The sequence below is a fragment of the Colletes latitarsis genome, chromosome 3, assembly GCF_051014445.1.
Source record: "Colletes latitarsis isolate SP2378_abdomen chromosome 3, iyColLati1, whole genome shotgun sequence".
Classification (NCBI taxonomy): domain Eukaryota; kingdom Metazoa; phylum Arthropoda; class Insecta; order Hymenoptera; family Colletidae; genus Colletes; species Colletes latitarsis.
This window is the reverse complement of record NC_135136.1, coordinates 32814386-32841017: the sequence shown is the minus strand read 5'-3', so window position 1 is coordinate 32841017 and position 26632 is coordinate 32814386. Positions and strand designations below refer to the sequence as shown.

At 30.7% G+C, this 26632-nt stretch overlaps 6 protein-coding genes across 16 annotated transcripts in view; 2 read left to right on the top strand and 4 right to left on the bottom strand.

The window, feature by feature from the left end:
• The window catches only part of LOC143340485 (CB1 cannabinoid receptor-interacting protein 1), a 199865-nt gene extending 185192 nt beyond the window's left edge, over positions 1-14673 (bottom strand). For both annotated transcript variants that reach the window (XR_013079450.1, XM_076762503.1), the window contains exon 1: positions 13606-14673. Coding sequence is in view for 1 of the 2 variants with exons in the window: in XM_076762503.1 (XP_076618618.1) it covers positions 13606-13781 (176 nt within the window). In the remaining variant the exon portion in view is untranslated. The remainder of the gene's footprint in view (positions 1-13605) is intronic.
• Positions 1-26625, top strand: part of LOC143340481 (NADH-cytochrome b5 reductase-like) — a 36550-nt gene extending 9925 nt beyond the window's left edge. Inside the window, exons 1-6 of one of the 3 annotated variants that reach the window (XM_076762497.1) lie at positions 24760-24834; positions 24919-25011; positions 25092-25333; positions 25432-25666; positions 25830-26041; positions 26435-26625. In XM_076762497.1, coding sequence (XP_076618612.1) covers positions 25001-25011; positions 25092-25333; positions 25432-25666; positions 25830-26041; positions 26435-26625 — 891 coding nt within the window. In that variant the 5' untranslated portion in view covers positions 24760-24834; positions 24919-25000. Of the gene's footprint in view, positions 1-24607; positions 24640-24759; positions 24835-24918; positions 25334-25431; positions 25667-25829; positions 26042-26434 lie in introns of those variants that run through there. The other 2 variants (XM_076762496.1, XM_076762495.1) reach the window with 2 other exon arrangements.
• Positions 15668-18733, bottom strand: Pisd (phosphatidylserine decarboxylase). Of its 4 annotated transcripts, none has more exons than XM_076762484.1 (5): positions 18010-18733; positions 17678-17945; positions 17334-17567; positions 16975-17257; positions 15668-16664 (listed from the first exon to the last, which is right to left on the bottom strand). In XM_076762484.1, exons 1-5 carry the CDS (start codon positions 18048-18050, stop codon positions 16261-16263), a joined length of 1230 nt encoding a protein of 409 aa, XP_076618599.1. In that variant the 5' UTR covers positions 18051-18733; the 3' UTR covers positions 15668-16260. The 4 variants fall into 4 exon arrangements, with proteins under 4 accessions (XP_076618599.1, XP_076618600.1, XP_076618601.1 ...); XM_076762485.1 differs by having other exon boundaries at positions 17678-17919; XM_076762486.1 differs by having other exon boundaries at positions 18015-18733.
• Positions 19410-22140, top strand: LOC143340473 (putative peptidoglycan muropeptide transporter SLC46). 4 transcript variants are annotated; one of them, XM_076762480.1, is made up of 7 exons: positions 19412-19625; positions 19721-19847; positions 20123-20383; positions 20450-20799; positions 20878-21157; positions 21241-21423; positions 21743-22140. In XM_076762480.1, the coding sequence occupies exons 2-7, from the start codon at positions 19763-19765 to the stop codon at positions 21973-21975; spliced, it is 1392 nt and encodes a 463-aa protein (XP_076618595.1). In that variant the 5' UTR covers positions 19412-19625; positions 19721-19762; the 3' UTR covers positions 21976-22140. The 4 variants fall into 4 exon arrangements, with proteins under 4 accessions (XP_076618597.1, XP_076618595.1, XP_076618594.1 ...); XM_076762479.1 differs by having other exon boundaries at positions 19412-19847; XM_076762481.1 differs by having other exon boundaries at positions 19413-19900.
• On the bottom strand, positions 21798-23349 carry Sptr (Sepiapterin reductase). 2 transcript variants are annotated; one of them, XR_013079449.1, is made up of 5 exons: positions 23115-23349; positions 22579-22892; positions 22177-22482; positions 21944-22001; positions 21798-21865 (listed from the first exon to the last, which is right to left on the bottom strand). XR_013079449.1 is itself a non-coding variant. In XM_076762500.1 (3 exons), exons 1-3 carry the CDS (start codon positions 23347-23349, stop codon positions 22240-22242), a joined length of 792 nt encoding a protein of 263 aa, XP_076618615.1. In that variant the 3' UTR covers positions 22029-22239. The 2 variants fall into 2 exon arrangements, 1 of the variants encoding a protein (XP_076618615.1); XM_076762500.1 differs by lacking the exons at positions 21798-21865; positions 21944-22001 and having other exon boundaries at positions 22029-22482.
• On the bottom strand, positions 23376-24245 carry LOC143340486 (uncharacterized). The gene is made up of 3 exons (XM_076762504.1): positions 24095-24245; positions 23592-23770; positions 23376-23514 (listed from the first exon to the last, which is right to left on the bottom strand). The coding sequence occupies exons 1-3, from the start codon at positions 24243-24245 to the stop codon at positions 23404-23406; spliced, it is 441 nt and encodes a 146-aa protein (XP_076618619.1). The 3' UTR covers positions 23376-23403.
• Positions 26626-26632: the final 7 nt, after the last annotated feature.

Genomic DNA, 26632 nt, shown 5'->3' with positions numbered 1-26632 from the left:
ATCATACCCTTGGCCAGAAAGTTTGAAGGCATAAAGTCCACGTGCGAATTTTTTCTCTCGCCTAAACACAATATTATAAACAATCCTGAAATTTTATTTAAAATTTTATTTAAATAGAAATTTATGCATTATAATTTTAAAGAAAATAGTGCACTTATCTCTACAATAAATTATAAAGTACTTACATCGAAAGTATGAAAAGAATGATGAATAAGGCGTATGAAGGTTAACCTAATGCAAATATTGCTCTTTCGATCAAAACGTACATGGCATTAAATGACAAATTACAAAGTGAAGAGCGAATATATTTCTGGTTGATTTTCAACGACGAAACTACTCGATGATCGACGTACCAATTCGAAAGTATGTCGAGTGCTATTGCCGTTTGCTAACTAATTTAAAGTTTCACGTGTGGAAAACATTTTGCGCGATCCAATCGAACAGATTCTACTCCACATCTCCGCTTTAATAACGGCGAAACTGTGTATTCGACTTCACGACACGTAATGTATCGACCACGCGCGTTAATTTGGTTCTTGCTATCTAGATTTACTCTGCATATGTATACTGGATTAATTTTAAACCTTTCGAAATATTTGATGAAGTCGGTAGAATGTTGATTGGATTTTCGATGGACAAAAGGAGGGAATTTAATTTTTTCGATAGATATTATAGAATAGCAAAGAACAATATGGTTCTATTAATTTTGTTATTTCTATGTAGAACACCACTGGTATTGGAAAAAGTACGTGTTTTGCTACTTTTACATTTAATCCTTAAAAGGCTGAAAAGGTTACACGCTGAGAGAATTATCGAGTTCCAGTAAAAAATAGGGTAAAAATAGATGCCTCACAAATATTCATATTACTTATCTTAATCTGAGAATTATTCATTTATTTTTCATTACTTTTTACTGTGTTCGTTCATACAGTACACATACATCTTTTGGACCGAGGCTTTTACAAGCGTAAAAAATATGTACTGTAGAATAATGATAACAACATCGTACTCTCACAGAAACCACATTTTTCTCGTCTTATTTGTGTTTAATTATATTTGTTACTCCTGAAGAGGACCGTACAACTTTGTGATCAAAACCGTAGGTGATTTAATGAATAATTAATTACGTACTAATTTGCTTATTGCATACAAAAAAGTTATACTTGTTATAAATTAAAGCACCACTGTACCGAAAGAGATGCTTTTTTTAATACCTGTAGGATTTAAGTAGTTCCGAAAGAGATCGATATCGTTGGTACAGTTAAGTGTCTTCTGTTTTGCCTTGTTAAAGAGTATTAAATATTCATTTAATACGTTCATTCGTATCTTTTTCTTTTATGCCATCTGGAATTAGAAATTCACGGTACACTATACACTGGGGTACGATTTTCTGGAGTTTGCAGTCCTCGATTTAAAGTAGAACCTTCGCCTTGTTGACTTTTTACCTTTGTACCTTCTTTCCTTCAACTAGTAATAGAATAAACTTTCGTTTTATTATATTCGTTAAAATTACATCTTAAATTTCAGGTATTTTCGTTCCTATATATATACGTTACTTAATTCTTAATTCATTATTGGAAGGTTCTTTTGCTTTCATTTGAACTTCGTGCTTTGATGAAATTTTAATCAGTTCGTAAAATTGTTCTCTAATTTCAGGTCGAATAATAGTCTGTAACTGATGACCTGACCTAAAACACTGATAAAATCTATTACACGGTCAAACTGAATTTCCAAAGAACAGCACATATTTTTTTCATTATAAAGTCTTGCTTTTCAAACTTATAATGCGCCTTGTTACAAAGCAGACACAGTCACAGGCTTATAGCGTTTCTATAACGTTCCACTTTGACCCAGTGACTACGACATGACATGATTAATTGATGTCGGATGAAATTCTTTATTTTGAACGTTTACCTCACATGTGTACGTTAAGTAAAGAATGATTCTAAAAATTTTACATCAAAGACTTTGAAATTTCTCTGTACCACTATGAATGAGGGACTTTTATATGCAAAACAGTTCCGACATGATCCTTAGAGGCAATCGCGATAATACCATCGCGTACATCCACTAAATACGTTGTATATTCATCATGTTAACTATACAAAGTATGCAAAACAATTTCAAGTAAAAATGATCAAACGTAAGGTTTCTTGATTTTATTACCTTCATGCAAGGTCTAATACGTCTCTATATTTTATAATTTTTAGTAGAAACGAACCCTTGTAAGCTGGCTGATTATTGTCCGTTGCAATCAATGCTTTCTTTGATTAATATTTAATATTTTCACTTCTAATTTTCTTAACAGAATGGTTTATATTTCATAATAAAATATTTTCCCTCTGTTATTTACGTTAAAAACACAATATTTATTACTTGGAGCTAATTCCTATTTATACCAAGCGAAGAATTACTTTTTTGTTAATAGGTAGAACAAAAAATGTGTAGAAAATGGGGTTGCTTTTTTATTTTAGCAATTCTTCAATTCTCACGAAGCCATTCGCAATCTTGTACTATTCATTCGTTCTTTTTTTCCTCCTCGAGACGTAGAAGGAAAGGCAGTTGGCATTGAGGCGAGTTGAAAGCGAGTACCTCGAAAATCGTTCGCACGCAACCCCGTTCGTGCACGAACATTTGACGAAAATCTGACTGGGATTTTCTACAGTCAAAGTTAGGACAAACTAGCTTTTGGCGTAACTAAGGGAACACTTATTAATCGAACTTCTTGTTATATATTATAGTCGGCAGTCACACTTTTCGAGGGGATGCGCTTTCCTAACAAAGACACAAGAATCGCTGACGCGTGTCTCGATGAATAGAGCGTTCCCCTTTGCCGCACAACTTACGACCCAACATGGGGTTGAATCAAGCAAAATAACCTGTTTGTCGAATATTCTTGCGACAAAGGGCAGCTTTTCTTCTAACTAAATAACTTATATTACAAATTTCTTCGTCGCTACGAGGGTTAATTCATAACTGAGGTTTCCAATCCTATAAAATGTGTTTAGGATAAGAGGAATTAATGAAAACTTCAAAACAAATTTATTGTACTTTAAACGTACATCTTTATTTTCCTACATAATTATCATTTAGTACGAAGAAACATTTTGGAAATCCACAATGGAAAAAAATCGTTTCATTTTGAAGCCTCAATTTTAAATAAACTTTATTTTGAAAATGAGTAACGAGAAGATTTATTACCAAACAGTTATTGTTTTTTTTATTTTCGCAAAGGGGAAAACGCGATACAAACAACAAAAAATATTTTCTATGTAAATGATTTATATCAAAGATGACTTAAATCTTAACTCGAAACGTTTATTGCAAACAATAACATATCTTTACTGACAGACTCTTAAATTTGGACTTGTATTTTATAGCCTTAAGGCCTGTATTTTTATCTATACACAGGGTGTTCGGCCACCCCTGAGAAAAATTTTTGTGGGAGATTCTAGAGACCAAAATAAGTCGAAAATCAAGAATACCAATTTGTTGATTGAAGCTTTGTTAAAAAGTTATTAACGTTTAAAGTTTCGCCTGTAGAACGGCAACCACTATCGCACATTCGCAGCTGTTCGCAGGTTGCCGTTCTACAGGCGGAGCTTTAAACGTTAATAACTTTTTAACGAAGCCTTAATCAACAAATTGGTATTCTTGATTTTCGTCTTATTTTGGTCTCTAGAACCCCAGGTGTGGTCGAACACCCTGTATGTATATTTGTCTATATTTGAGGCGACATTTCATATGTGACAACCTGGTATTATAGTTTTAAAAGGGTTCGGTGCTATTGAAGTCAAAGTATTTTTTTATAGGAGAAATTTTTTCACCGTGACCCTATTTCTTGCTTGTTCTAGAAGGTGGTCTTTACATCACCTCACGGGTGTACGTTTTCATACATCGACATTATAAATGTACGATGTACTACTTTACTGAATTTCTTTATGACAGACTTTTGTTGAGTGACTAGCCCTCATGATTGTATTCCTTTATACGTCTCATGAAAATGCAACGTACTACCATTTTCAATGTTTCATTTCGGACAACTTTTATTGTCATCTAACAAGTGCGTTTTTATTATTTACGGTTCTCATTCAACGGATCCTTTACAATCGATGCACTTGTACATAAATAAAAGCTTGTTTGGCGTATTGTCGTCTAGAGTCTCTATCCGTAGAGTGAACTGTATAATTAGAAAATTATTCAAAGGAAAATTACAATTTTCGAAAAGTTGGTTCAAAGAAAAGTTAATAGAACGATTAGCATATAAGGGTATTGGAAGTGTGTGTTCAAGAAATGAATGCTTCGCGAATTATTTTGATTGAAAAACGTAAAGAAATGATTAAACAAATTTTCTGTGCTACAATGGAACGGTTGAACTTGAAGTTGACGACAGTCTACTTGAATAAAACATATGCATTATTAAAAGTTCGTGTGCCTTGTTAAGAAAGAAGAATTAATCTGTATAAATTAATCATTGTCCTCGGGAATCTCGTCTCAAGTATTCTTGAGATTTTTCCATTCCCGTTTCACGAGAGAACAATTACCAGACACAGTTTCAAGTTCCCGATTCCCGAATAAAATGTTTCGTAATCTTGAAAAATTTAGAAAATCTTATACGTATATTATCCAAGCCTATAGTAAACGAAAAACCAATTAAGTATGACTCGTGACCTTTGAGTAAAAAAATAAACATTTGTGATATAAGAAACGACGTAACTTCAAATTTATAAATGATGAAAAATGCATTACTTTTGCATAAAATCAATGTCAACACATTTCTTGAATATTTACACCGAAACAGCAATTTGATAATTAATTTGTGTTTTAATATTATTTGGAGAAAAACAGTGATTAGACTTCATCTTTGACACAATTTATTTAACGAGAATCGTATAGCGAAATGTATAATTGTATTTGGTTTCTCATTTAATTTATTTCTTCATTCTTAATTTTTAGTTTCGGAAAGTTGTTGATATAGAAGAATTAATAGGTTATTTTTTAGTATTTAAATTAGAAAATGACTGACTCTTCTAATCTCTTTGTGATGTTGATGAAATCAGAATATGATTGTTTCCCATTATATTCTGTCAGTATTAATATAATTAAATATAAAATAAAGAAATTCACTCGTAATTTGTATTTAAAGAGGAATTATATTATTTTGTAAATCCTCGAGAATTTTTTAACAGGATTCATGAACCTGAAACAAGAAACAATCGCTGATCCAAATATCCATAAATAACATTGATGTTTAGGTGTTCGTATTTAAATAGGCCATTCTATATATTCGTGAACAACGATGCTAGAATTAATTAGAAACTCGATCAGTTAAGTGCAGTGACAGGTCACATGTTAAATAAATTATTAGGTGTATATGTAACGTGTCAGTCTTGATAATAAGCTGTTGAAGATAATTAGAGAATTATCTGCTCAAATGGCTGCAACGCTCAATGAGATATCTAATACTGTAAAAGCTTCTGCATGCTTCACCAAGTAGTCCTAGAAACTGGAACGTGGTATAGTTCTTTCGTTAAAACTTATCTTCAATGTCATTCTACATTTCTTTCGAGTTACATAATTGCAACGTGTTCTTTATGCATGTGAATTGTTCTCAAACAACATGTGCTTTGCACATTTTCTAAACGTTGCAATTGCTATGTTCTGTGTCGATAGAATTTTTTATTCGCTACTTCTTAAACTTCGTTTGCTTACAAACTTTGTTCAATGACAAAATTAATAGTTTAAAGTTTAATTATCAGTTTTTTGAATGTTTTATAATATAAAGTCTAGTTACTCAACTTGTTCTTTTACTTTTAAGATAAAAAAAATAGATTATAAAGTTTGATAAAATTTGATATCGATCTTAGCTTTAAATGCTTTCTCTTATGGAATAAAATTAGCAGTCATGAAGTAACGAGCAAAACATTTTTAAGAATACTTGCGTGCATCGAGAAATAGAAAAGGAAAGTCAATTTTGCATTGATCGCCGCATAATTGAAAAAATAATCCATACGATCTGCAGCGCCCGTTTAAATCTTTGCTCGACGTTAATCGTCAGCATTAATATTTTCTATTTCCTTATTGAATTACAATATAATACATTGCATTTAATAGTAATATATTTAGAATATACTTTCGTAACAATATTTCCAGTAATAAAGGAAACAAGAAATTTTTCGTTTGTAATAAAAGTAATATTTTTCTTAAAAAGACGACATAGAGTTCTTTCTATTAATATTTTATTTCGAAGTCGAGATGTTAATATTTGATATAATATTCAATAATCTTTAGAACTCTCATTACCAGTAATAAACGAAATAATAAACATGATACATTTATGATAAATAGAAACTCAAACTCAATGAGTGCTTTTAAATTTCTAAGAAGTAACTCTTATTATACGGGATGTCCCAGAAAATCAAAAATCAAAGAGAACATTTTTTTTATTTCTGGCTTTGTCCATAATTGAATTTGAAAATTTGTCGCTGCTTTCACTTATGCTAAAGTCCAACTCATTGCACTCAATGTTGAGCAAATTTTATACTCGAATAACGAATAAAAATGTTAGATTCGCTCATGAACTAGCAGTTGCCCAGGACTTTCCTTATGTGAATATTGGTTTAAAAAAAAGTCGTTGATCGATTGTAGTTTATAAATGAATTCATGAACGAAATATACGTAGAAGTTGGTCTACGAATCGATCTAAAATTAGTATTCGCTACACGTGAATAAAATTTGGCCAACTCTGACTACTTCTGATGAATGAATTTTTAAAGTCGATTTTATGAAAAACGAATTCTCAAATGTCGACATTTTATTCATTATTTTCAATTCCTATTTTCATGTAGAATCACCTCCTTCTCGGTTGTACCATCAATACCGGGACACATCAAATACACTTTCAGTTCCAGTTGGTTTGAACCTTCATAAAATTCCCTTTGTTCCCTTTCCAGTCAATCCGATATTGCTTTCCAATATTCAGATCGCTGATAGTTTCATTATTCAAGCAAATATAATGCAGTGACGGATTCATTAATTGGATATATGGCTATGCTCTTGGAATTCTTGACGTGTATTTCAGAGAATATACACAAACACACGAAAGTATTCGAAAATGGACGCTTATCGTACAGTATAATGGATGTTTTAAAATTTTCGTATGTATTATGTATAGAAAATATGAAAAGATAAAATGTATTTTCATTGAAACCAAATAACACGTATTCGACTTTGGAAGACTTTATTAAATCTAATGACAAATTATAACACACAAAGATATTCGAATTATACATTTAATATTAATTGTACTATTCAAAGGTTCGGTACAAAGTTGATCCAATTTTGCTCTTATTAGTTCTAAGACGGTTTTCCATAGAGAATTCTAATTTTTATGCGTTATTTATATCTATAGACATCTAGATCTTCATTAGATTTTTGAAATATGGGTCTTTTTAATTTAGAATCTATAAAGATCTTTCTAACTTTGTTACGTGTTATTTTATTTCGATAAACTTTATACATTCTATCGTTACACTATAGGATCTTGTGTTCATATTAAATTATAAATGAGTCATCATTCGAATACCTTCGCGTGCCTGTGTAAATGCTCGGATATTTTCTCTATTTTCTATAATGTATTTAATAGTCTGGAAGTTGGTCAAAGGATAACGAGCGGTGTCAAACGTAAACGAAAACAAGCTGTCGCGTTCTTCGTTAGAGAAATCGGTTCGTCGACAACGTTTCCTCACGAATTACGCGTAATTATTTAATATTTACGAACCGACGTTTACCCAGCAACAGTCTGCATATCGCAATTACCAACAAGTAATTTTAGCTCCTGTTCGTGTTGCGAACAGCACCTGATTTTCTGCCCTGAGGAGAACCGCCGCACCGCTGCAGAACGTTAGTCGATATTTCAACCAGCCGTACATGATCATGTTCGTCTCATGACGTGTCTATTATGCTGTAACGACGTCTTTCACTGTGAAGGCACGATACATCACGTTCCGTTCGTAATTATTATTTCAACCGCAGTGCGAGTCGAGTAGCGAATTACTTCGATCGACTTGTCGATTTTCCTCGATGAAATTTCAATCCAATATCGTAATGCATAATCGTAGATTCAATTGAGATAAAAAGGCTGTCGTTTTAAGGAAACAGTGTGGTAATTTCTCATTTAACGATCGATACTATTTCCCCTTTTCTAAACGTACGCTGCTAGTCATAAAGCACACTTGGTCGAAACGTTATCAATGTCTGGGCTACTCTAACTTCGTGAAAAGAAATCGTGCAACAATTTTCCTGGGCTAATTTTAAAGGTTGAATCATCCATTTTCCTCGCACCCTTTTTCATTTTCTCGAATACGAGCGTACAGATATTTTCTCGAAGGAATATCTCAAATAAACGTCTGCCAAAATTTAGAAAAGTTACGCGACTAAACCTATCATTTTACATAAATAAACGTTAATTTCACTTTATAATGTACATCATTTCACAATGCCAATTCGTTTTTATTCCATATTGTGTATATGTGTATATTAAATCCTATTGCTCTGCTTATTAATATTTTGTTAATCTTCCATTGTGAGCGTTTACAGTCAGCGTGCTTACGTTGACTTATGCATGTGACTGTACGTAGCATCAATTTTTAAATAACCAACGCTTGTTATACCACGTGATCTAAACAAAATGTTATGAGCTGCTTTCTTAGAAACTAATAAAGATACCGGTTCCATTTCCTTTTTAAATTAAATGGTCCATTGGAATTAATATTTTCACGTGCAACAAATGTTTCTAATGAAAGAAGATATTATTCTTTTGTTATTTGGGTAGCTCTTATCAAACTAAATAGTATTTACTCGGACCATTTTTTTTCTTTTTTCTATTGTAAAAAAATTAAAATACCAGACACACGTCTAGAAGCTCATATTTGTGAACAGAATCGAAATAATTTAGAATAGGTTTTAATTTATTCTAATTATTTGCGTTTCCCCTCTGCATTCTACACCTCATTCAGAAAGTGTATTGAAGATCGTTCATATATTCTTTAATCTCATAATCACACTTTTATTACACACGGCATAGTGTCTCGTATATTATAATGTGGTAGAAGTAATCGTACAATCGCAAAGTGCGCATGCGCGAGAGAAGAGGACAGACAAGAAAGTAGCGTGCGAGCAGAATCCAATATGGTCGCGCTGCGTGTACACGTGTTTTTCGTTTGTTGCTTTATTACTTGTTTAATAAGTATTGTTGAATAGTGTTCCGTTTAGATCTGTGCATGCATAATTAACCCGTTCTAATCTCGTCCCTCACTGAAGATGTGACAATAATAACTGTGTCCTTTTGACGAAGCTAGACATCAATTTACTCTAATTCTTTGCGTTTCCCCTTTGCGTTCTAAGCCTTCTTCAGAAAGAGTGTTCAAGACCGTCCATAAATATTTATTTCGTAAGTACACTCTTGTTACAAACATTCCTCGCGAGAACGTTTTAGCAAACACACTCCAGCCGACGGTCCTGTTCGCTAAAAAACCTAATTCGTTGCCTCTTGACATGTTTTCAGCCCATTTATGTGTACATACACTTTTTTAGCATCATCTATTTTTGGTATTTACCGCTGAAATTAATTTTCCTACAAGATTCATTCAGTATTGCTCGAAAGACGAATGTGTTAATTTTTTTTATCATTAGACAAATTCAATACGCATGGCTCTGTATTTTTATGGGATTAAAATTACTGATAAATTGCTCGTCTTTGTATTTTTAAGAGATAAGGGGCGTATCTTTTCTAGTAGATCTGTAGTTTTTTCTATAAACTTCTCGAAAGTTTTCGTCGGGCCAAATGTCGAGCAGACCGAAACGAGAGTTCAGTAGAGTGGTGATTCCTGTGTAATGGGCTATGAAAGGCTATTAGTATTCCTATACGACGACACCTCGTAATCCTCAGTCCTCAGCGAATATCACCCGCAAATTGAGACTTATCGTTGACTTTATCCCCTTAAATCACGAACGTAGTTGTGAAGGCCTTTCCCATATAATTATTCATCAATAGCGTCTAAGGAAACGTTTTCTTCTCTTTCGTTTCCGAGCGTGCAATAAATTCGTAAGGATTATCTGGAAGAAACTCGTCTCTCCAAGCGTCTTCCTTTTTCCCGATAGTACGATCGTTCCTCGTGTCCGTGAAACATATAACGCTTTATGAGGTCAGAATAATCATATTTTATATTTCTTAGCTTTATATTAAAGTGTGATGGTAGAAGGAAAGATGGACGGTCGATCTTCAGGGACTTCAACGTATATTCTTGTTTCTGGGATAGTTCCGTAAGATCTTCTCGATATGAATCTGAATATATACAGGGTGTTCGGCCACCCCTGGGAAAAATTTTAATGGGGGATTCTAGAGGCCAAAATGAGACGAAAATCAAGAATACCAATTTGTTGATGAAGGCTTCGTTAAACAATTATTAACGTTTAAAGTTCCGACCTTACTGAATTTTTTTCTCGAAAATGCTCACGATTTCGGTGATATGTCTATTCACTAAAAATGATTGTAATTGACCCCCACAACCGAAAATAATTTTTCCAAAACGATTTGAAATTTTTTTTTTGCCGTCGAAAAATTTCACACCTCGAATTTTTTTCTAGAAAATAGGTAGGAATTCGAGGGTATGTCTATAGACCAAAAATGATTGGAATTAACCCCTGCAACCAAAAATAATTTTTCCAGAATGATTTGAAACTTTTCATTTTCGCCGAAAAATTTAGACACCTACCCCCTGTCGATTTTTCTTAAAAATTCGTTTTTCATTTTTAGTAATTTTGTTTGACGTCCTACAGAAAAGTTGTGTAATACTTTTTTGTAGGTACCCATGAGCTCTACTTCAGAAAAAAGTTTCATTGAAATATATTCACTATTGTAGGAGTTATGGCTGTTTGAAAATTGGACCATTTTTATGGGGTTTTTCTCATTTTGCGGGGTGAAGGACCAACTTTTCGAATATTTTTGCGATTTGTACATATTCTCCAACAAAATACGCGCAGTTTGCTTTTTTAAACATTAAAATCGTCCAATCCGTTCAGGAGTTATGACGTTTTAAAGATTCGCATGAAATTTTGGGCTAACATTTCTGGCCTCCAATTATATTTTCGGTTAGGAATTTTTTTCTCGAAACTGAGTAGGATTTCGGGGGTACGTCTATTGACCGAAAATGCTTGCAATTGATCCCTGCAACTAAAAATAATTTTTCCAAGACGATTCGAAAGTCTTTTTTTTTTACCCAAAACTTTCAGCACTTACTCGAATTTTTTTCTCGAAAGTAAGTAGGATTTCGGAAGTATGTGTATTCACCAAAAATGATTGTAATTGACCCCCGCAACCGAAAATAATTTTTGCAGAACGATTTGAAATTTTTTAATCTAATTGTTAATAACTTTTTAACGAAGCCTCCATCAACAAATTGATATTCTTGATTTTCGTCTTATTTTGGCCTCTAAAATCCTCTATTAAAATTTTTCCCAGGGGTGGCCGAACACCCTGTATGTATATCACACTGTTAATAACTTGAAATTGACAGAAACTGTTAGCAGGCAAAAGTTATTTTTTTCAACAGTTTTTCATTTCGGACCTCATTTGGTTGAAATGGTTTATCACGGTAATATTATAGAACGTTTTATAGAATTATCCCTCTCTATTCTGGAAAAGTATTGTGCTCCAAAGTCCTATTGTACGTATAGAGAAATACATCCCTGTCGTACGTTATATTAAAACATAGAATATTAAAAATGAACAGAGACACTATTTGAGAAACGTGTAAAAATTCGCAGTATTATTATAAAAATATTGAAAATGAATACAGTTACTATTGTAAGAATTTCTGTTCGTTATTTAACATTTTTTAAAACCACAGTGTCCATCATTATTACGAGGGTCGTACAATAATTAAAAAGATAAACGATTGTTGTTTCAATATGTTTTATTCAATGAATCTCACAATTTAACTGTTTTTGTATAGGTGATTCCGCGTGGAAAAAAGAAGTAGAAAATCAAAAATAAAATCTTTTCATTTGTAGTACGCCTGCGATTGAATACGACTTGCTCTGATTTGTCTGCCTACTACCCACTGTTTCTACTTATGCTGAAGACCAAGTCGTACCCTATTTCACGCATAGACAATGAATTTTTACAGTCAATTTTTGGAAAAACAAATTCTTAAATGAACAAATTTTTATTCTTTATTGACCATTTTTGAATTAATCGATCCATTTATAAAAATTTGCACGATTCATACAATTATACTATATTGTTTAGCATCCGGAATTAAAGTTCATAATTTTGCAGCATCAGAAACCAAAAGGTCTTATTATCAAACAGCTGTTTAATATTGATAACAAAAATATCAACGTATAATTCTGAAAATATGATAATTCCTATTTAGATATTTTTATGAACTATAGAAGTTACTCTCTTTACTTATTGAATTGCTTTTACATAATGTCGTACTATAAAACAGAGCACAGATAATGAAAATTAATATTCTAAAATTGTATCCATCATTATTATAAAGTCTTCGTAATGAATAAACATAATTAGAGATACTGATTCATTCAAATATAAAATTCATTTAACATGTTGTTAATTTTTAATTTATCGTAGTACTTACTTTTCTAACCTTGTTCAACTAACTCTATACGTGTATTATTTATTTGATTGGAAAAGTTGTTTCTAAGCTTAGAGATTTTGTAAGATATTCTTCTTTTACAAAGTTCTTTTACAATTTCTTTAGTTGGTTGATTAATTCTGTAGGTCATCGAGAATTAGTAGAAGATACAATCTAACTGTTTAATTTATCCCTGCATTTGTAGTACAGTTAATGTACATATTTGGATATTTGATTAATACCACTTAATTACATTTTGAAACTAATAGTAACAAAAATGTTTAAGAGATAAAGCACATTACAGATTGTACTAACAATAAGCAATTCGAACGATTATAAATTCCCTCGATCTTGTTCCTAAAATATAATGTTAGATCTAAACCAAAAAAGTTAAAGACGACTCATATTTAACAACAACTGAATATATCATAAACATTCTCAAAATATTATTCTAAGAACAAAATTAACGAAAGGAAACACTGGATATTACGAAAATATTAACTGCTTACTCAATATAAATATATATTAAATAATAAAGTAGTAAGTAGAATTCGTAGTAGCCAACGATCGGGTACCTACTAGATCTCGTGCACTCGTTTTACTGACACGAGGACTCGTTCGCCGTAACTGCTGCAAATATTATTACTTACAAGCTTTCGCAACGAATCACACAATCAGATAAAAAAAAAAAAAATAAATAATGACCAACGCGCGAGTAGCGAATGAAAGAAACAGCAACCAGCAATCGGGCCTTCAGATCTTCAAGCAATTATTTTCCCAGGGAAATCAGATGTCAAATTTATTCTAACTACAGGGGACGTGAATTTCGTGCGACAGAAACAAATCGAAAAGGATCAGATAAAGAGAAACAGGGCAAGAACGGGAGCGTAAGAAATTATTTTACCCAAGGAAAAGGATAAAGTATCGTTACGTTCGCTGTACTCACTCCAACAGTTGGGGTGGTTTGAAGCTGATGTCCAGTCGATAGGTAGCCTCGCAGCTCAGTTTCACGGTCTTCAATTGACGGAACCTAGCCGATGTTTCCATCTTGCAGTAGACTGGACCGGCAACCGGTTCCCTCCTGAGGGACAAGGTCACGCGAAAATGTCCATCAGCACTCATCTAGCACCATAATCGTACTTTAGGAGACAAAAAGATAAAGAAAGGTGTAAGGAACCTTCGATGAAAACGACGATCGAAAGGAAATCGCGCGACAAATTGCTCGATCCGCAGAATCGAATGACCACGATTTTGCAAATTTCGCGCACACCGGAGGAGCACCGGACGAACGGACATTGGCAACGTGCGCCACGGGCGTCGCGACGCTTACTGAGCCCACGACTCGTAGGTGTAACGCGATTCCAACACGCGACGGCGGCTTTGACAATTTTCTGTTTTACCTCGCCGCCCCCTTTTCGATCTCAACCCCCTTGCGACGACGAAGAAACTCTTTTAGCAAACATCGATCGAATAATAAATCTGTAGCATTCTAAATTTATCATATTAATATAATATTAATATACATATATTTTACAATAAAATTTTCTTGCTCCTCGGTAAAAATTTTGTTCCATGCTCTGTATGCTGTCGTTATAATTAGTCCTTCTTCTTTCATTTTGAGACGATTACAACCGACCCTAACTGTCGGCGTTACAATCGTCTCCGACCGTACTTATGAAAAACTATAATTTTTCATTAATGGTGCGCTTATAAGTGCCATGTAACGATCAGCATCTTTTTTATAAAACATTAAATTATGAGTTCTCATAAAAAAAGAGAAAATTGTTTTGTAACAGGTAAACAATTGAAAAGTAGAAATTTAACAGAGAGATATTAAAGTTTTGGATTAGGTACGTCTCAAGTTTAAGTAAAAATCTACTTGTTATGTCCAACATTTTTAAAAAACATGTTAGCTTGTGGTCAATATTTTGCAAGTCCGAAACTAAAAGATACAGTATCTTAACGAACAGGAAATATCGAGTGTTTACTTGAAATATCTTCACGTCTATAAGGAAAAAATATAAGGATGTTAATTAATAATGATCAAATTTTTGTTTCCGTTACATTTAAGAAAAAATGTTAAGAAAGACACTTAATATTTCTTATTTCTTAACATACTATGACTTTTATTGAGTTGTTTAAATGAGTCCATTCGGGTTTCTTTATAAGATTATTAAATATTACCAATTTTATATATAACTTATCTAATAAATGATATGTGTCATTTTTCTTTTCATTCATCTTTTGAATAACTTGAATATTCCTTTACTATATAACTTTGTGTTTTTATTAAAAAATTCATATAGGTACATGTACAATATACGAAAAAAGTAAAAATCATATAGTGTAAGATATAATGTAGAGTAAAACATCCAATCACGCTATAATAATTTTTACACGATAGTGCATTGTATACGTTTGTGATATTTGTCTTAAATATCCGTAAAAAAGAAAACGTAAATTTACAAATGATACAAAATACTTTAAATAAATTTAAAAACTCATACAAGTCTACAACAAATACATGAAAAGGTTGTAAAAATTTGAAAATTCATACATCTTATGAGATTCTCGAGGTCCAATTAAGACGAAAATCAAGAATACTAATTTGTTGATTGAGGCTTCGTTAAAAAGTTATTAACGTTTAAAGTACCGCCTGTAGAACGGTAATCTGGGAACAACTACGTGCATGCGATAAATTGAGTAAGGTCCTAGTAGTTCTCACTCACAAAACTGTAAGACTGTCGATGCGTCAGTAAGCAGAGTTTCTCATGCTGAGTGAGAACCACTAGGACCGACCAATCGCGACCGACAAATTTCTACAGGCGGAACTTTAAACGTTAATAAACGATAATTTAAATATGTACATTATACGAAAATGTGTGTAATATTTATATTTACTGAACACGTGCCGTGGAATAGAAAAATTATTCACATTTTTATTATTTTAAAGTGCTTTTAAAGAACACGAGTAGCGTACAGGTATCAAGGTAATTATTGCTAAAATCTTTTAGCATAAATATAATTTATTTTTCTTATTTGTCTCACAATGTCAGGTCCATATGCAAAATTATTCTTATTAGGTTTAAAGGATTAAGTTCTATATACACACAAATCAATGTACATTGTAGGATAACATTTTTGACACATGTTTACAGAGAATCACCTTAACTAGGAGTTAGATGTTCATACACAGACAAATGTTACAAGTTAATAGTGGTGGTCGTTGAATGTAACACTTCAGATGCTAGATAATTATGTCCTTATGTACAATTCTGATAAAAATAATTATGATTCTTCAAACATCAAATAATAACTATCTATAATGATCTATTTACTTTCTTTATATTTATAAACTTTATAAAAATTTTAAAGCATTCAAATTTTAAAAAATCTAGTCGTTTATTTGAAATTTTCATTTTATTACTCGTTGCAATCGTGTTCACGCCAAAGTTATATTTAAAGTAACAACAATATCATCAAGGATAAATCTTTTACAAATTTCATCATTAATGAATAAGATTGATAAATTATTTTCCAAGAGTTATGTATTTATTCTCCATACGTATTTCCAATCAAGCGCGACAAGAGTTATTAATTGTCACAATGAATGTTGTATTTTTTTAGTTTCAACAGCACACTCGGTAAAAGCTTGACCCATTTTTATTGTTTGTCCAACATTTATGCAAAATTTGAAGTCTTTTGGGCCTTCGAATAACAACACGACAGTAGACCCCATTCTAAATTCACCAAATAATTCTCCCTTACTAATACGTGCACAACCTAAATTAGCATCTTTCCAGTGCTTTGTTTCAGGCCACTTAATGGTATTTGTTTGTAGATCTCTATCACAGTAAACTTTTATGGAGCCCACATTCGTGGCTCCAACAGCAGTGTAAGCCATAAAACCGCCAGCCCACTTTCCAATATACACCACACGTTCGTTTAACGAGAATAAATTTGGTAAATATTGGGCTATTTTTGGATTGACACTCAACAGTTTTCCTAAAAAAATTTAGGTTATACATCAGTCGAAACTATGGAATATTTCGCGTGGATATAAAATCTATTCGTAAAATTTAAAATGCAGAGTCCCATTTAAAAAAAGCACTTTGACTTTGACTTTGATATCTCTCTTACCACTATACCTGTAAGAAAATTATTTATACCATTGAATGTCCCTGTCTATATCAAACAATTTTTGTAAGAACACTTTTTTTATAACTTTAAATCCTCATGAAATATTCCATTGTTTCCAGGTACAGGAATCACCATATAAAATAAATTTATTGAGGAAAATAAAGGTAAGGTATACCTTGAAAGTGTCTGCGAAACTCTATTTCCCAATCAGTTGGACTATGAAATCTATGATAATCTCCTGGAGCTAAATAAACTACTAATTGATAAAGTTGATTTACTGGATTTTTCAAAAGAGATTTTACATAAGTATCGTCATCTTCTTTTGTAAATTTTTGTGGTTGATCAGAATGAATATCACCTAAGAAATGTCTAAGATTGTAAGTTATGCCCTTCACTTGTTCCACACGACACGATGTTACTGGTCCAAAATGTAATACAGTTCCATCAGATGGAGAAACCTGTAATCAATTTATACATAAATATTACTACATTTGCAATATTTATTTACACACTATCCAAATAATGTATACGTACTATATTTGTATGACAGTCAATAGGTCTTGCATCGGGTTTAAGAGGTCTGACAAAAAAATCAACAAGACTTGGAAAATCTGATAGACTCAAATCAATTTCATCTAAATTGGCATCAAAAGTCTTAGCATAAAATCCATATAAAGTTGGTCTCAAAACAACTGGTAATTCCAAACTTGCTATCCAGCCCCATATTCTACTTATTATTCTTAATGGCAGATAATAGTAACATTTTACCTGTGCAAAAAATTTAACTAAATATTTAATTCTACTTATATGGTTTCCTTACTTACATTACTTCGGATTATAATATCAATATTTAATTTGCTATTGTAATAAATTTATACCACAAAAACATTGATTGGCTCATATATATTGGTATCTTCTCTTGTACGTGGATACTTTTTCAAATGTCTCCATTGCAATATTGCTAACAATGATATTCCAACTCCAGTAGGAATGCTCCATTCCCATTTTACAAATGAATACCAAGGATTAACTTTATGTTGCGTTGTATTTACATTTGAGGAATATCTTCTTAAGAATTTTTGTTTTATTGAAATCTTGAGAAACCCTTTTGTATACATATCTGTACAACATTCGTAAGAGTTTCTTCTAAAATACGTTAATTATTTTAGATATTACAGAATTTAATGTCATCAACAATAAAATCACAAACCTCACATGTTGAATAAATCTGGAAATTTTGAAGACAGTCATCTTGAACAGTATACTTTATCAAAAATGTATATTTAAAATTTTCCTGTATTTTCCTTGTACTTTTAGGTTAATTTCAATTGTATACTAATTTCTACAAAAAATTCGTACACACGACATCAATTTCAAATGTACAATATTTCAAACATTTTGAAATGAATCTGCCGTAAACGCTTGAGACATTACACAAATTGCTTTTTATTCACTCTTGTCTTTGTTTTATACGTACTTATATAAAGTACACGTATATGCGTTTATTGCAAATGTATATTTAACGTTTCATCATTTCTTATGACAATCAGAAACAAAGAAAATAAGATACAACAAAAGGCTTCATACACCTGATTCAATACAAAAATCACGTATTCCTATACAAAATATTAGTATATACTACCTATATTTTGTAGTATGCAGTATGTAGACATATATCTATGGTGGTAGCTACATGCATGCCATACCCCTATAAGAAAAAAACCAGAACTATTCATGAATAACATGTCCCTAACAGAAAGAATAAAAGCAAGATTAAAACACGCTTGGAACAAAAGAAAACGACTTTACTTATTACCGAGATTCCAAAGTTTGTATGTCATATATTTGTTAATTGTTTATTAGACTAAATAATTATTAAAACCCTAAATCTGCATGCATTAAATATAGTGGAACCGATACACCCACATTATTTGTCCAATATTCGCCACCTAGTAGTTCAACAGTAAAATACATTATTACTTTTAAAATTTCGTTAATCAATTCCTCTGCAACACATTAAAATTCAAAATTTAGCAATATACTACAGATACACAGCCGATTTTAATATTAGCGTATTTAGAAATACTGATATTATGTATGTATTGTATATGGGACCCAAACATTTGGTAGCTTGAACATTGACCCGATCATTTAGCGTTCACCACATTTTTTTTCTTATACGTGGGGAAATCTTCCTCCGGTAGTTTATGTTTGTAAAAACTTTTTGAAATGTTTTATATAAATCTTAAGAAGAATTAAAGTCAGAGTATATCTATTTTATCAGTCGATTAGTTAGGTCTTCTTAAGATTTATACATACAATATCTTCCATCTTGTAATTATGTGAACATGGCTAAGTTAAATTGTATAACCATGTTCATACTAAATTTTGGAGGGAAAATGAAAGCTGAGAACTAATATTCGAATCCATGTCATTATGCACTCGTTGTAAAACAAAATTGTATTATACTTCTTCAGTAGGATTTGTTCAGTAAAGACTTATTTAATTTTCGTCTGATCTAATTTTTGTTCTTGAGTTTAATTTCTTTGAAATTGTTGATTTTTGTCATGAACTTTCATCGACCGAAAATCCGCGCATTGGTACCATGTTTTGTTTATAATAACTAGAGTTGTTTAAATGACAATGCGGTGATTCTCTGAACTGCTCTTATCCGTTTAATGTGGCTTCACGAACAAGAAGTGTGTGATGCATGACGTAACATATACGTATATAGTGTAAAATAACAATGATGCGAACAAAGGAATTAAACAATGATGCTCGATCAGATGTGGCATATAATATGCAGTTGATGCAGTCCCGAATAATGTAAATATTATTCGCACGAGATTAGTGAACTTTATTACATTCGAATGTCTGACAAAATTTATTATAAAAATATAATATAACTATTTTATACATAGAACTGTGATAATATTTATGGAGAAAATTGTTTAAAAAATAAAATGGAGCACATAGTTACAGGATGGAGACGTTATGTGTTGGTACAGCCATCTCTGATGGTGCTAATATTTGCTCAAGCGATATCAAGTAATTATAATGTACTTATTTTGCACAGTATGCATATTAATATGTTGTGAATGGTATGTTTAAATTTTAATAATAAGATAATCGAGTATTTTATTTAAATATTATACAGATACGATTTAAGTATTGAAACAATGTAACTTGTATAAATCTTGTAAAATGTTTCAAAAATTTTTGTTCACACAATAAAATAATATAATAATTTTACGGCTAGCAACGTATTAATATATTTATCTAATGTTGAACCGAAATTAATTATTGTAATGATCTTATTTTAGGTAATATTTTAACAGATTTAATAGTATATCGTGTTTGTAAAATAACATTAGGTAAAAATAAAACAGAATGTATGCTATTGCATGAAAATAGCAGTTGTGCAGAAGCATTACAAATAGACTTACAAGTTCAACCTGAAGTAAGTTTAATTTTGATGACAAAAACTTGTTTTGAAAGTATTTTTCCTGCATTTTTATCTTTATTACTGGGACCATGGAGTGATAAACATGGAAGGAAACCAATCATAATATCAGGATATATTAGTTAGTATTGTATATTTCTTGATTTATTTGTTCTTAATTCATTGTTAACCAATTTTTGTGCCATAGGTATATCACTGATGTATTTTATTTTATCCTTAATGACTATTTGGGATATCAATCCATGGTTTTTATTAATTGCTTATGTACCTGTTGCTTGTCTTGGAGGATTTTGTATAGTATTATTAGGTACTATCTGCTATATTTCTGACATATCAAACGAACAAGATAGATCATGGCAATTAGCTTGGATGGATGTTTTAATATTTGTTGGTATCATAACTGGCATATTGATTGGTCCTATTGTTTTTGAAGCATATGGATATACAGTTGTATTTGGTTGTACCAGTTTATGTTGTACTTTAGCAGGCTTGTATATTTGGTTATTAGTTCCTGATACTATACACAATAGAAATTTAGTATGTATTTTATATTCATCTTATTTCAACAATTTTTTTAAGAAATGAAATCTAATGAGTGTTTTTTAATGTTTACAGATAACTTTAAGTAGCTTGTTTGATTTCAACTTAGTCAAAGAACTTATTAGTACATGTACCAAAAAACGAGATGGATTCAATCGCAAAATAGTTTGGTGCTGCTTAACCACCATTATTTTATTGATTACAGTCATGCAAGGAGAAATGACTATTGGATATCTATTTGCAAGTGCTAGACTTGGGTGGGATGTAAATAAATATTCTACTTATATAGCTACTAATATACTGCTCAAAACTTTTGGATTAATATTTGGTGTCAGAATTTTAACAGTATATGCAGGTATAGATTAAAATTTGTAAAATATTACACAGTACATTTATGATGGCTCAATGAAAATGGTTTAATATAACAAATTTTTTTAGGACTTTCCGAAAAAACGGCAGCTATACTGTCATTATTGTCGAGTATAAGTAGTTCTTTAGTTCAAAGTTTTACATGGAAATCTTGGCACATGTATTTATCTGTAGTTGTTGGAGCATTTAGTGGTGTTACTAATCCTATGTTGCGTACTATATTATCTAAGTCAGTGCCTCCAGAGGATACCGGTAAACATAATTATATAACTTTAAATTGTATAAATATTACCATTTTCCATATTACATATGAAATAAATATTGAAAAAATTTAGTATAAATGACATCAGCCAACTTCGGTTGTTGATTGATATCAATTTAACTTAATAATAAACAACTGATCTGCAAAGAAATGTTCATGTAACTATTGAAAACTAAATAACATATAAGGGTGTAAAACGTACTTATGTATCTTGTATATGGATAATAGTAATATGTATTGCACAATATAACTGACTCTTTTATAGTTATTTAATTTGTAATTTAATAATATATATATATATGTTCACAGGTAAAGTATTTTCTTTGACAATATCTATCGAAACATTAACTCCACTTATAGCAGCTTCTTTATATGGAATGATTTATTCACACTTTATGCCACCTTTATATCCATTACCAGTCTGGCTGGTATCTGTAGGAATTTATATTATTGCAATATTCGTATTACTAAACATACGAATACAAAATAAAAACAGTTTGAGGTACACACCATTGACACAAAATAGTGAGTTATTGTCATAAGATTATACAGATATCTATCGCACAAACTACAATTTAAAAAATACAATACTAAATAAATTATGTACTTTCTACTTTAATACAAGTATTTAATAATACATATTTTACAAAATTTTATTTTTACAATGTAATAACAATATGAAATAAAATATTGTTTAATAACTTTAATCAATTTCCTAAAATAATTTCTTAGGATATTCTTACTTATATTGTTCCATTAGGCAACAAGTATTTTAAGTAATTTTGATGAATACATTTGCATACAATTTATAATTCATCATAATAGTCAACATGATCGCCTGATTTATATTTATGATCTTTAAGAAGGCTTGAAAGACGGTTAACCGTTTGTTCACATGACAAAACAGATTTTTGTGTTAACAAGTTCTCGAATTGTGTTTTAGTTTCCTTGTCACAAACAAGGTTACAAAGTTCATTAAACATATCAGTTTGAACTGGTCCTGGTGAATAATTTAATACATCGACATCTGGATTTTCTAAAGCAAATACCTATAAAATAAATATATTGTTTATTAACAAAATGTTGCAGAATGGAAATAATTACTGATAAATATACATTAGTACACATTAATGTAAAATTGTTACCCTAAAAAACATTTCCCGTGCTGCCTTTCCAGTAGAATAACAACATATTCCTTTCTTTGGCTCTATAGCCATTAATGAAGTTATATTTATAATTGTTTTTTCAGTATTTGTATCCTCGTTAAATATTTTCATAATAACTCCATTTAATATAGCGGGACTAAAAACATTTAAATCATAATAACGACGCCAACTGTCTACGTCAGTCAAATCATTTGCATAATCCGAAATATTTCCTATTGAACCAACATTGTGCACTATAACTATTCGATCAAATTGTTTTGGAGTCCTACTCTTTAGAGATTGCATTATGATATCTAAAAAAATACATACATAAAATACAAAAATACAAAATAAATATAATCACATGATATTTTGCGCGTCGGTGTTTGCATGCATCTCCCGACCGTCTGCCGTTCTAACATTAACATAATTAAATACATTTTTTTTGTTCGTTATCTATTTACTTCAACTATAGTGCATAAATAGCAAAACTATATTGGTGCCCAAAATATTTCTGTAATTGACTATATACATACTATGAAATTCATCCTTTGTTGGTTTGCTCAAATCTACATTAACAGTATCAATAGATACATTGGTAGCAATATTTTTAGCAGTTTCTTTCAAAGCATTTAAATTTGTTGCTAGCAAGACAACATGAGAACCTTCTTCCAGCATTGAACCAAATGATATCGCAATTTGTCTTCCAATTCCACGACTTGCACCAGTTATTAACAGAAATACCTTTCCTGATAATACTTTGATCGACATGTTTGCTCTAAAAGATAAGCTACTATTTTGTTTCTTTGATCAATGAATTTAAATTTACTTATTTGTTAATGATTTTTCTATAATATCCTTGTTTTGTTCACTTTCAGTAACTACTTGAAGAACATCTGCCTTTAAAAGATGAACTAATTCGCTAGCAGTTAATGCCTAAAATAAGATAAAATATATTTAATGTGAGTGTTTTAAAAATAGATAAATGATAAATCATTTGTTTCTATAGTTACCTGTAAATGTGGTACTATGTGTCTTATTACAGGATTTGAAGTTAATTCTGTTTCCTCTTCTGTTTCAAGTCTATGACCAGAAGTTATTAAACGTGCAATATAATCTTCTTTTACTTCTGCTAAAGAAGTTACAAGATCTTTCTTTGATGTTCCTTTTTCAAGATTTCTAAGTCTGGAATCTATGATATACTTACATAGAATATATAAATATTTAAGTTTGTACAATATCTGTTTATTAAACATGCAACAAGGATAATATTTACAAAATTTTATATAATTTTATTGATACATTGAAAAATTTTATTACCAAAAGTTGATGAATTTATTTAATTATTGAATAACAGAATATATTTCAGATAAAATAGAGTAGAAATAATGAGTTAGTATTATTTCCGAAAAGTGTTCCTTATTATGACATATGATGAAATATGAAACTGAAGGTTAACATATGTTGTTATCCTATACGTATTTTTTAATAAAATTTAAAGATAAATATCACTTACAAAGTTTTGCTAAATACTCCTCTGAATCGGCAAGTTTTGTATGTTCAGATTGATATTCTACAAAAGAATCTTCAAAGTGGTTGATAGAGTTACTACCGTTGATTCCAGATGTAACTATTCCACACCATGGATCATTAATGTCTGTCTTCATGTTTGACGGGTTTGTAATTTTTTTTTTGCACTTGATTAACCAGTTATGTTAGGTAACTGATTTCTTTTCATTAATATTTAATACCAGTCTTGTTATCGTTGACCATATTACACAACTTTACTGACACCTATTTAGATTAGACCCACAATAGTTAGATAAGAGAGTGAAAAGTTAAAAATGCCCTCAAACCAATAGCTAAATTAGCGAAGCTAATACACGTCTTAACAGTGCCATACAAAAAGAAATTACGTTTAATGTGGTAAAACATTGCAAAAGGCAAAAACTATATTAATATTGTCAATGATAAAAAAAAAGAATAATACAATAATTTCATAGGAACTTTAATATCGTATATACATAATCACGTCGTATATTTAATTATAGTTGTACAATGGTAACTAATTATAAACGATAAGACTTATGAGTTATGGACTAATAATAACTAGTCTTACACAGATCTTATTATTATAGGAGTAATTGCACTATTTATTTTTTTAATCACCAGAATAATTTATCTGTATTTTTCGTATGGCTACAATTTGTTCCCGCTGATGATAATTCACGTATGAATCTAACTAACATTAGGATCGTTGGTATCAATATTTTTGTTGTCTGCCCTTTTGTTATAATAATATAATAGATTATTGGCAACTTGTTTCTCGTTTGTATCTAGTGATGGGCGTTGATGCCATTGTTACTTCCGAGTTTTTGTCCAAGAACTCTAAAAGTGTTACTAAAAAATATTGTCGAATATAATGGCGGATTGGTATGAAAATGAAAACATTCTTATTTGTTATATTTATGCAATAGAATTGTTTTATACAATATGAATATTGTTTGTTCCAGCAACGGCGACAATAGTAGGCCAACAACACCGTCAGAAGATGATTGCTGTCATAATGCATGCGATCCGTGTATCTTTGACGTTCATGAAAAGTTACTAGAAGAATACGAAAGAAGAAAGAAACAAAATATAAAAGTACAAAATAGAAAAAATTTGTTGTGCTCATTTTCATATAAAAATTTTGTTGTCATTCATATAAAGGAAGTTTCGGAATGTTACGTTCAACTTCTCTTAAAATATGAAGGTAGACTTTTAACATTAACTTATGAAATTGTATTGCTTGGAATTACTTATGATAATATGATATATGTATTGTTAATAACAATTATTCATTCTTTACAGAAAACAAATCGAAAAATAATACGAGTTTATTAATTAATCCAGGACAGTATGTTATGTTAAATTTACAAGATAAGACCAAACCATTCACACCAATTTTTTGGACAGAGGACAGTATTCAATTTTTAATTAGGCTTTACCACAATGGAAAATTTAGTACATATTTAAGGAATATAAAAATAGGTGATAAAATTCGTGTCAGAGGACCATATGGGAACTTTGAATACAAAAGTAACAGGTTTGAAATATATAAAAATGTTGAATATTAATTGATCTATACATTAATCATAGCTTACATGTAAACCTATATTTCAAGTATTAGATTAAATTATAAAAAAAAAACAATTATAGGTAAATAAATAATATAAAGTTACTTAAAAGATATTAATAATACTTTCTAGTTTTCAGAATATAATTATGTTTAGTATGGGGTCTGGAATAACAGCAGTTTATCCTATAGCAAAATCAATTATAGATAATGAACTTGAAGAAACAAAGATTCATCTTATTTGGGGATTTCATAATATATTACAGATACCTTTAAAAAAAGAACTACAAATCTTATCAGATTATTGGAATTTCAAATGTACATTATATATATCACAATTGCACAGTAAGTTATATACTCTAAGTATTACTTAAGTCAAATTTTAAATGTATTATCTACTCATTCGTTAATATGATTAGATCAGGACTCGAAAAATTTTAGATTTTTTCACGTCGTAAATATGATGCTTTTTTTTTATTTTTCGTCTCAGATTTTCTATTTAATCTTTCGGATTCGAAGGTGCTATCATATTACGTAATATAATATTTACGTCGTGAAAAGCCCACAATTTTCGGGATTTGATTTTAAACTTCGGGCAATGGAAAGTTTCAGATTTCGATCCGAACCCGAAAGAAAATACTCGAACCAGAGTAGCAAGCGTACGAACTAATAATAATTTTCGCTAAATATTTAAAAATTATACTATGTCTTTGAATCTGAAATTGAATTATGTTTCAGACGATGTTCACAATCTTCATGGTATAAATATACAGTTTGGTCGATTAAACAATGCGTCAGTCTCTAAACTACTTGAAGATAATATAAACAATACAACATTAATCTTAATATGTGGTACTTACGAATTCAATAGGTCTATTGAACAGTGTTCCAGGTCCATGAATTATACACACATACATGTGTTTGAATGATAAGTTA

Excerpts from the sequence above, each read along its gene's own strand:
- Pisd (XM_076762484.1), bottom strand. The coding sequence starts at position 18,050 with ATGACTGTCTTCAAAATTTCCAGATTTATTCAACATGTGAG. Across the intron at positions 17,946-18,009 it reads AGATTTATTCAACATGTGAG|AAGAAACTCTTACGAATGTT; the intron begins GTTTGTGATTTT and ends AACGTATTTTAG. Across the intron at positions 16,665-16,974 it reads GTTTCGCAGACACTTTCAAG|GAAAACTGTTGAGTGTCAAT; the intron begins GTATACCTTACC and ends AAATTTTTTTAG.
- LOC143340473 (XM_076762480.1), top strand. The coding sequence starts at position 19,763 with ATGGAGCACATAGTTACAGGATGGAGACGTTATGTGTTGGTACAGCCA. Across the intron at positions 20,384-20,449 it reads CATAATATCAGGATATATTA|GTATATCACTGATGTATTTT; the intron begins GTTAGTATTGTA and ends TTTGTGCCATAG. Across the intron at positions 21,158-21,240 it reads AATTTTAACAGTATATGCAG|GACTTTCCGAAAAAACGGCA; the intron begins GTATAGATTAAA and ends AAATTTTTTTAG.
- Sptr (XM_076762500.1), bottom strand. The coding sequence starts at position 23,349 with ATGTCGATCAAAGTATTATCAGGAAAGGTATTTCTGTTAATAACTGGT. Across the intron at positions 22,893-23,114 it reads AACAAAGGATGAATTTCATA|ATATCATAATGCAATCTCTA; the intron begins GTATGTATATAG and ends GTATTTTTTTAG. Across the intron at positions 22,483-22,578 it reads CACGGGAAATGTTTTTTAGG|GTATTTGCTTTAGAAAATCC; the intron begins GTAACAATTTTA and ends TTTATTTTATAG.
- LOC143340486 (XM_076762504.1), bottom strand. The coding sequence starts at position 24,245 with ATGAAGACAGACATTAATGATCCATGGTGTGGAATAGTTACATCTGGA. Across the intron at positions 23,771-24,094 it reads GGAGTATTTAGCAAAACTTT|ATTCCAGACTTAGAAATCTT; the intron begins GTAAGTGATATT and ends AGTATATCATAG. Across the intron at positions 23,515-23,591 it reads ACATAGTACCACATTTACAG|GCATTAACTGCTAGCGAATT; the intron begins GTAACTATAGAA and ends ATCTTATTTTAG.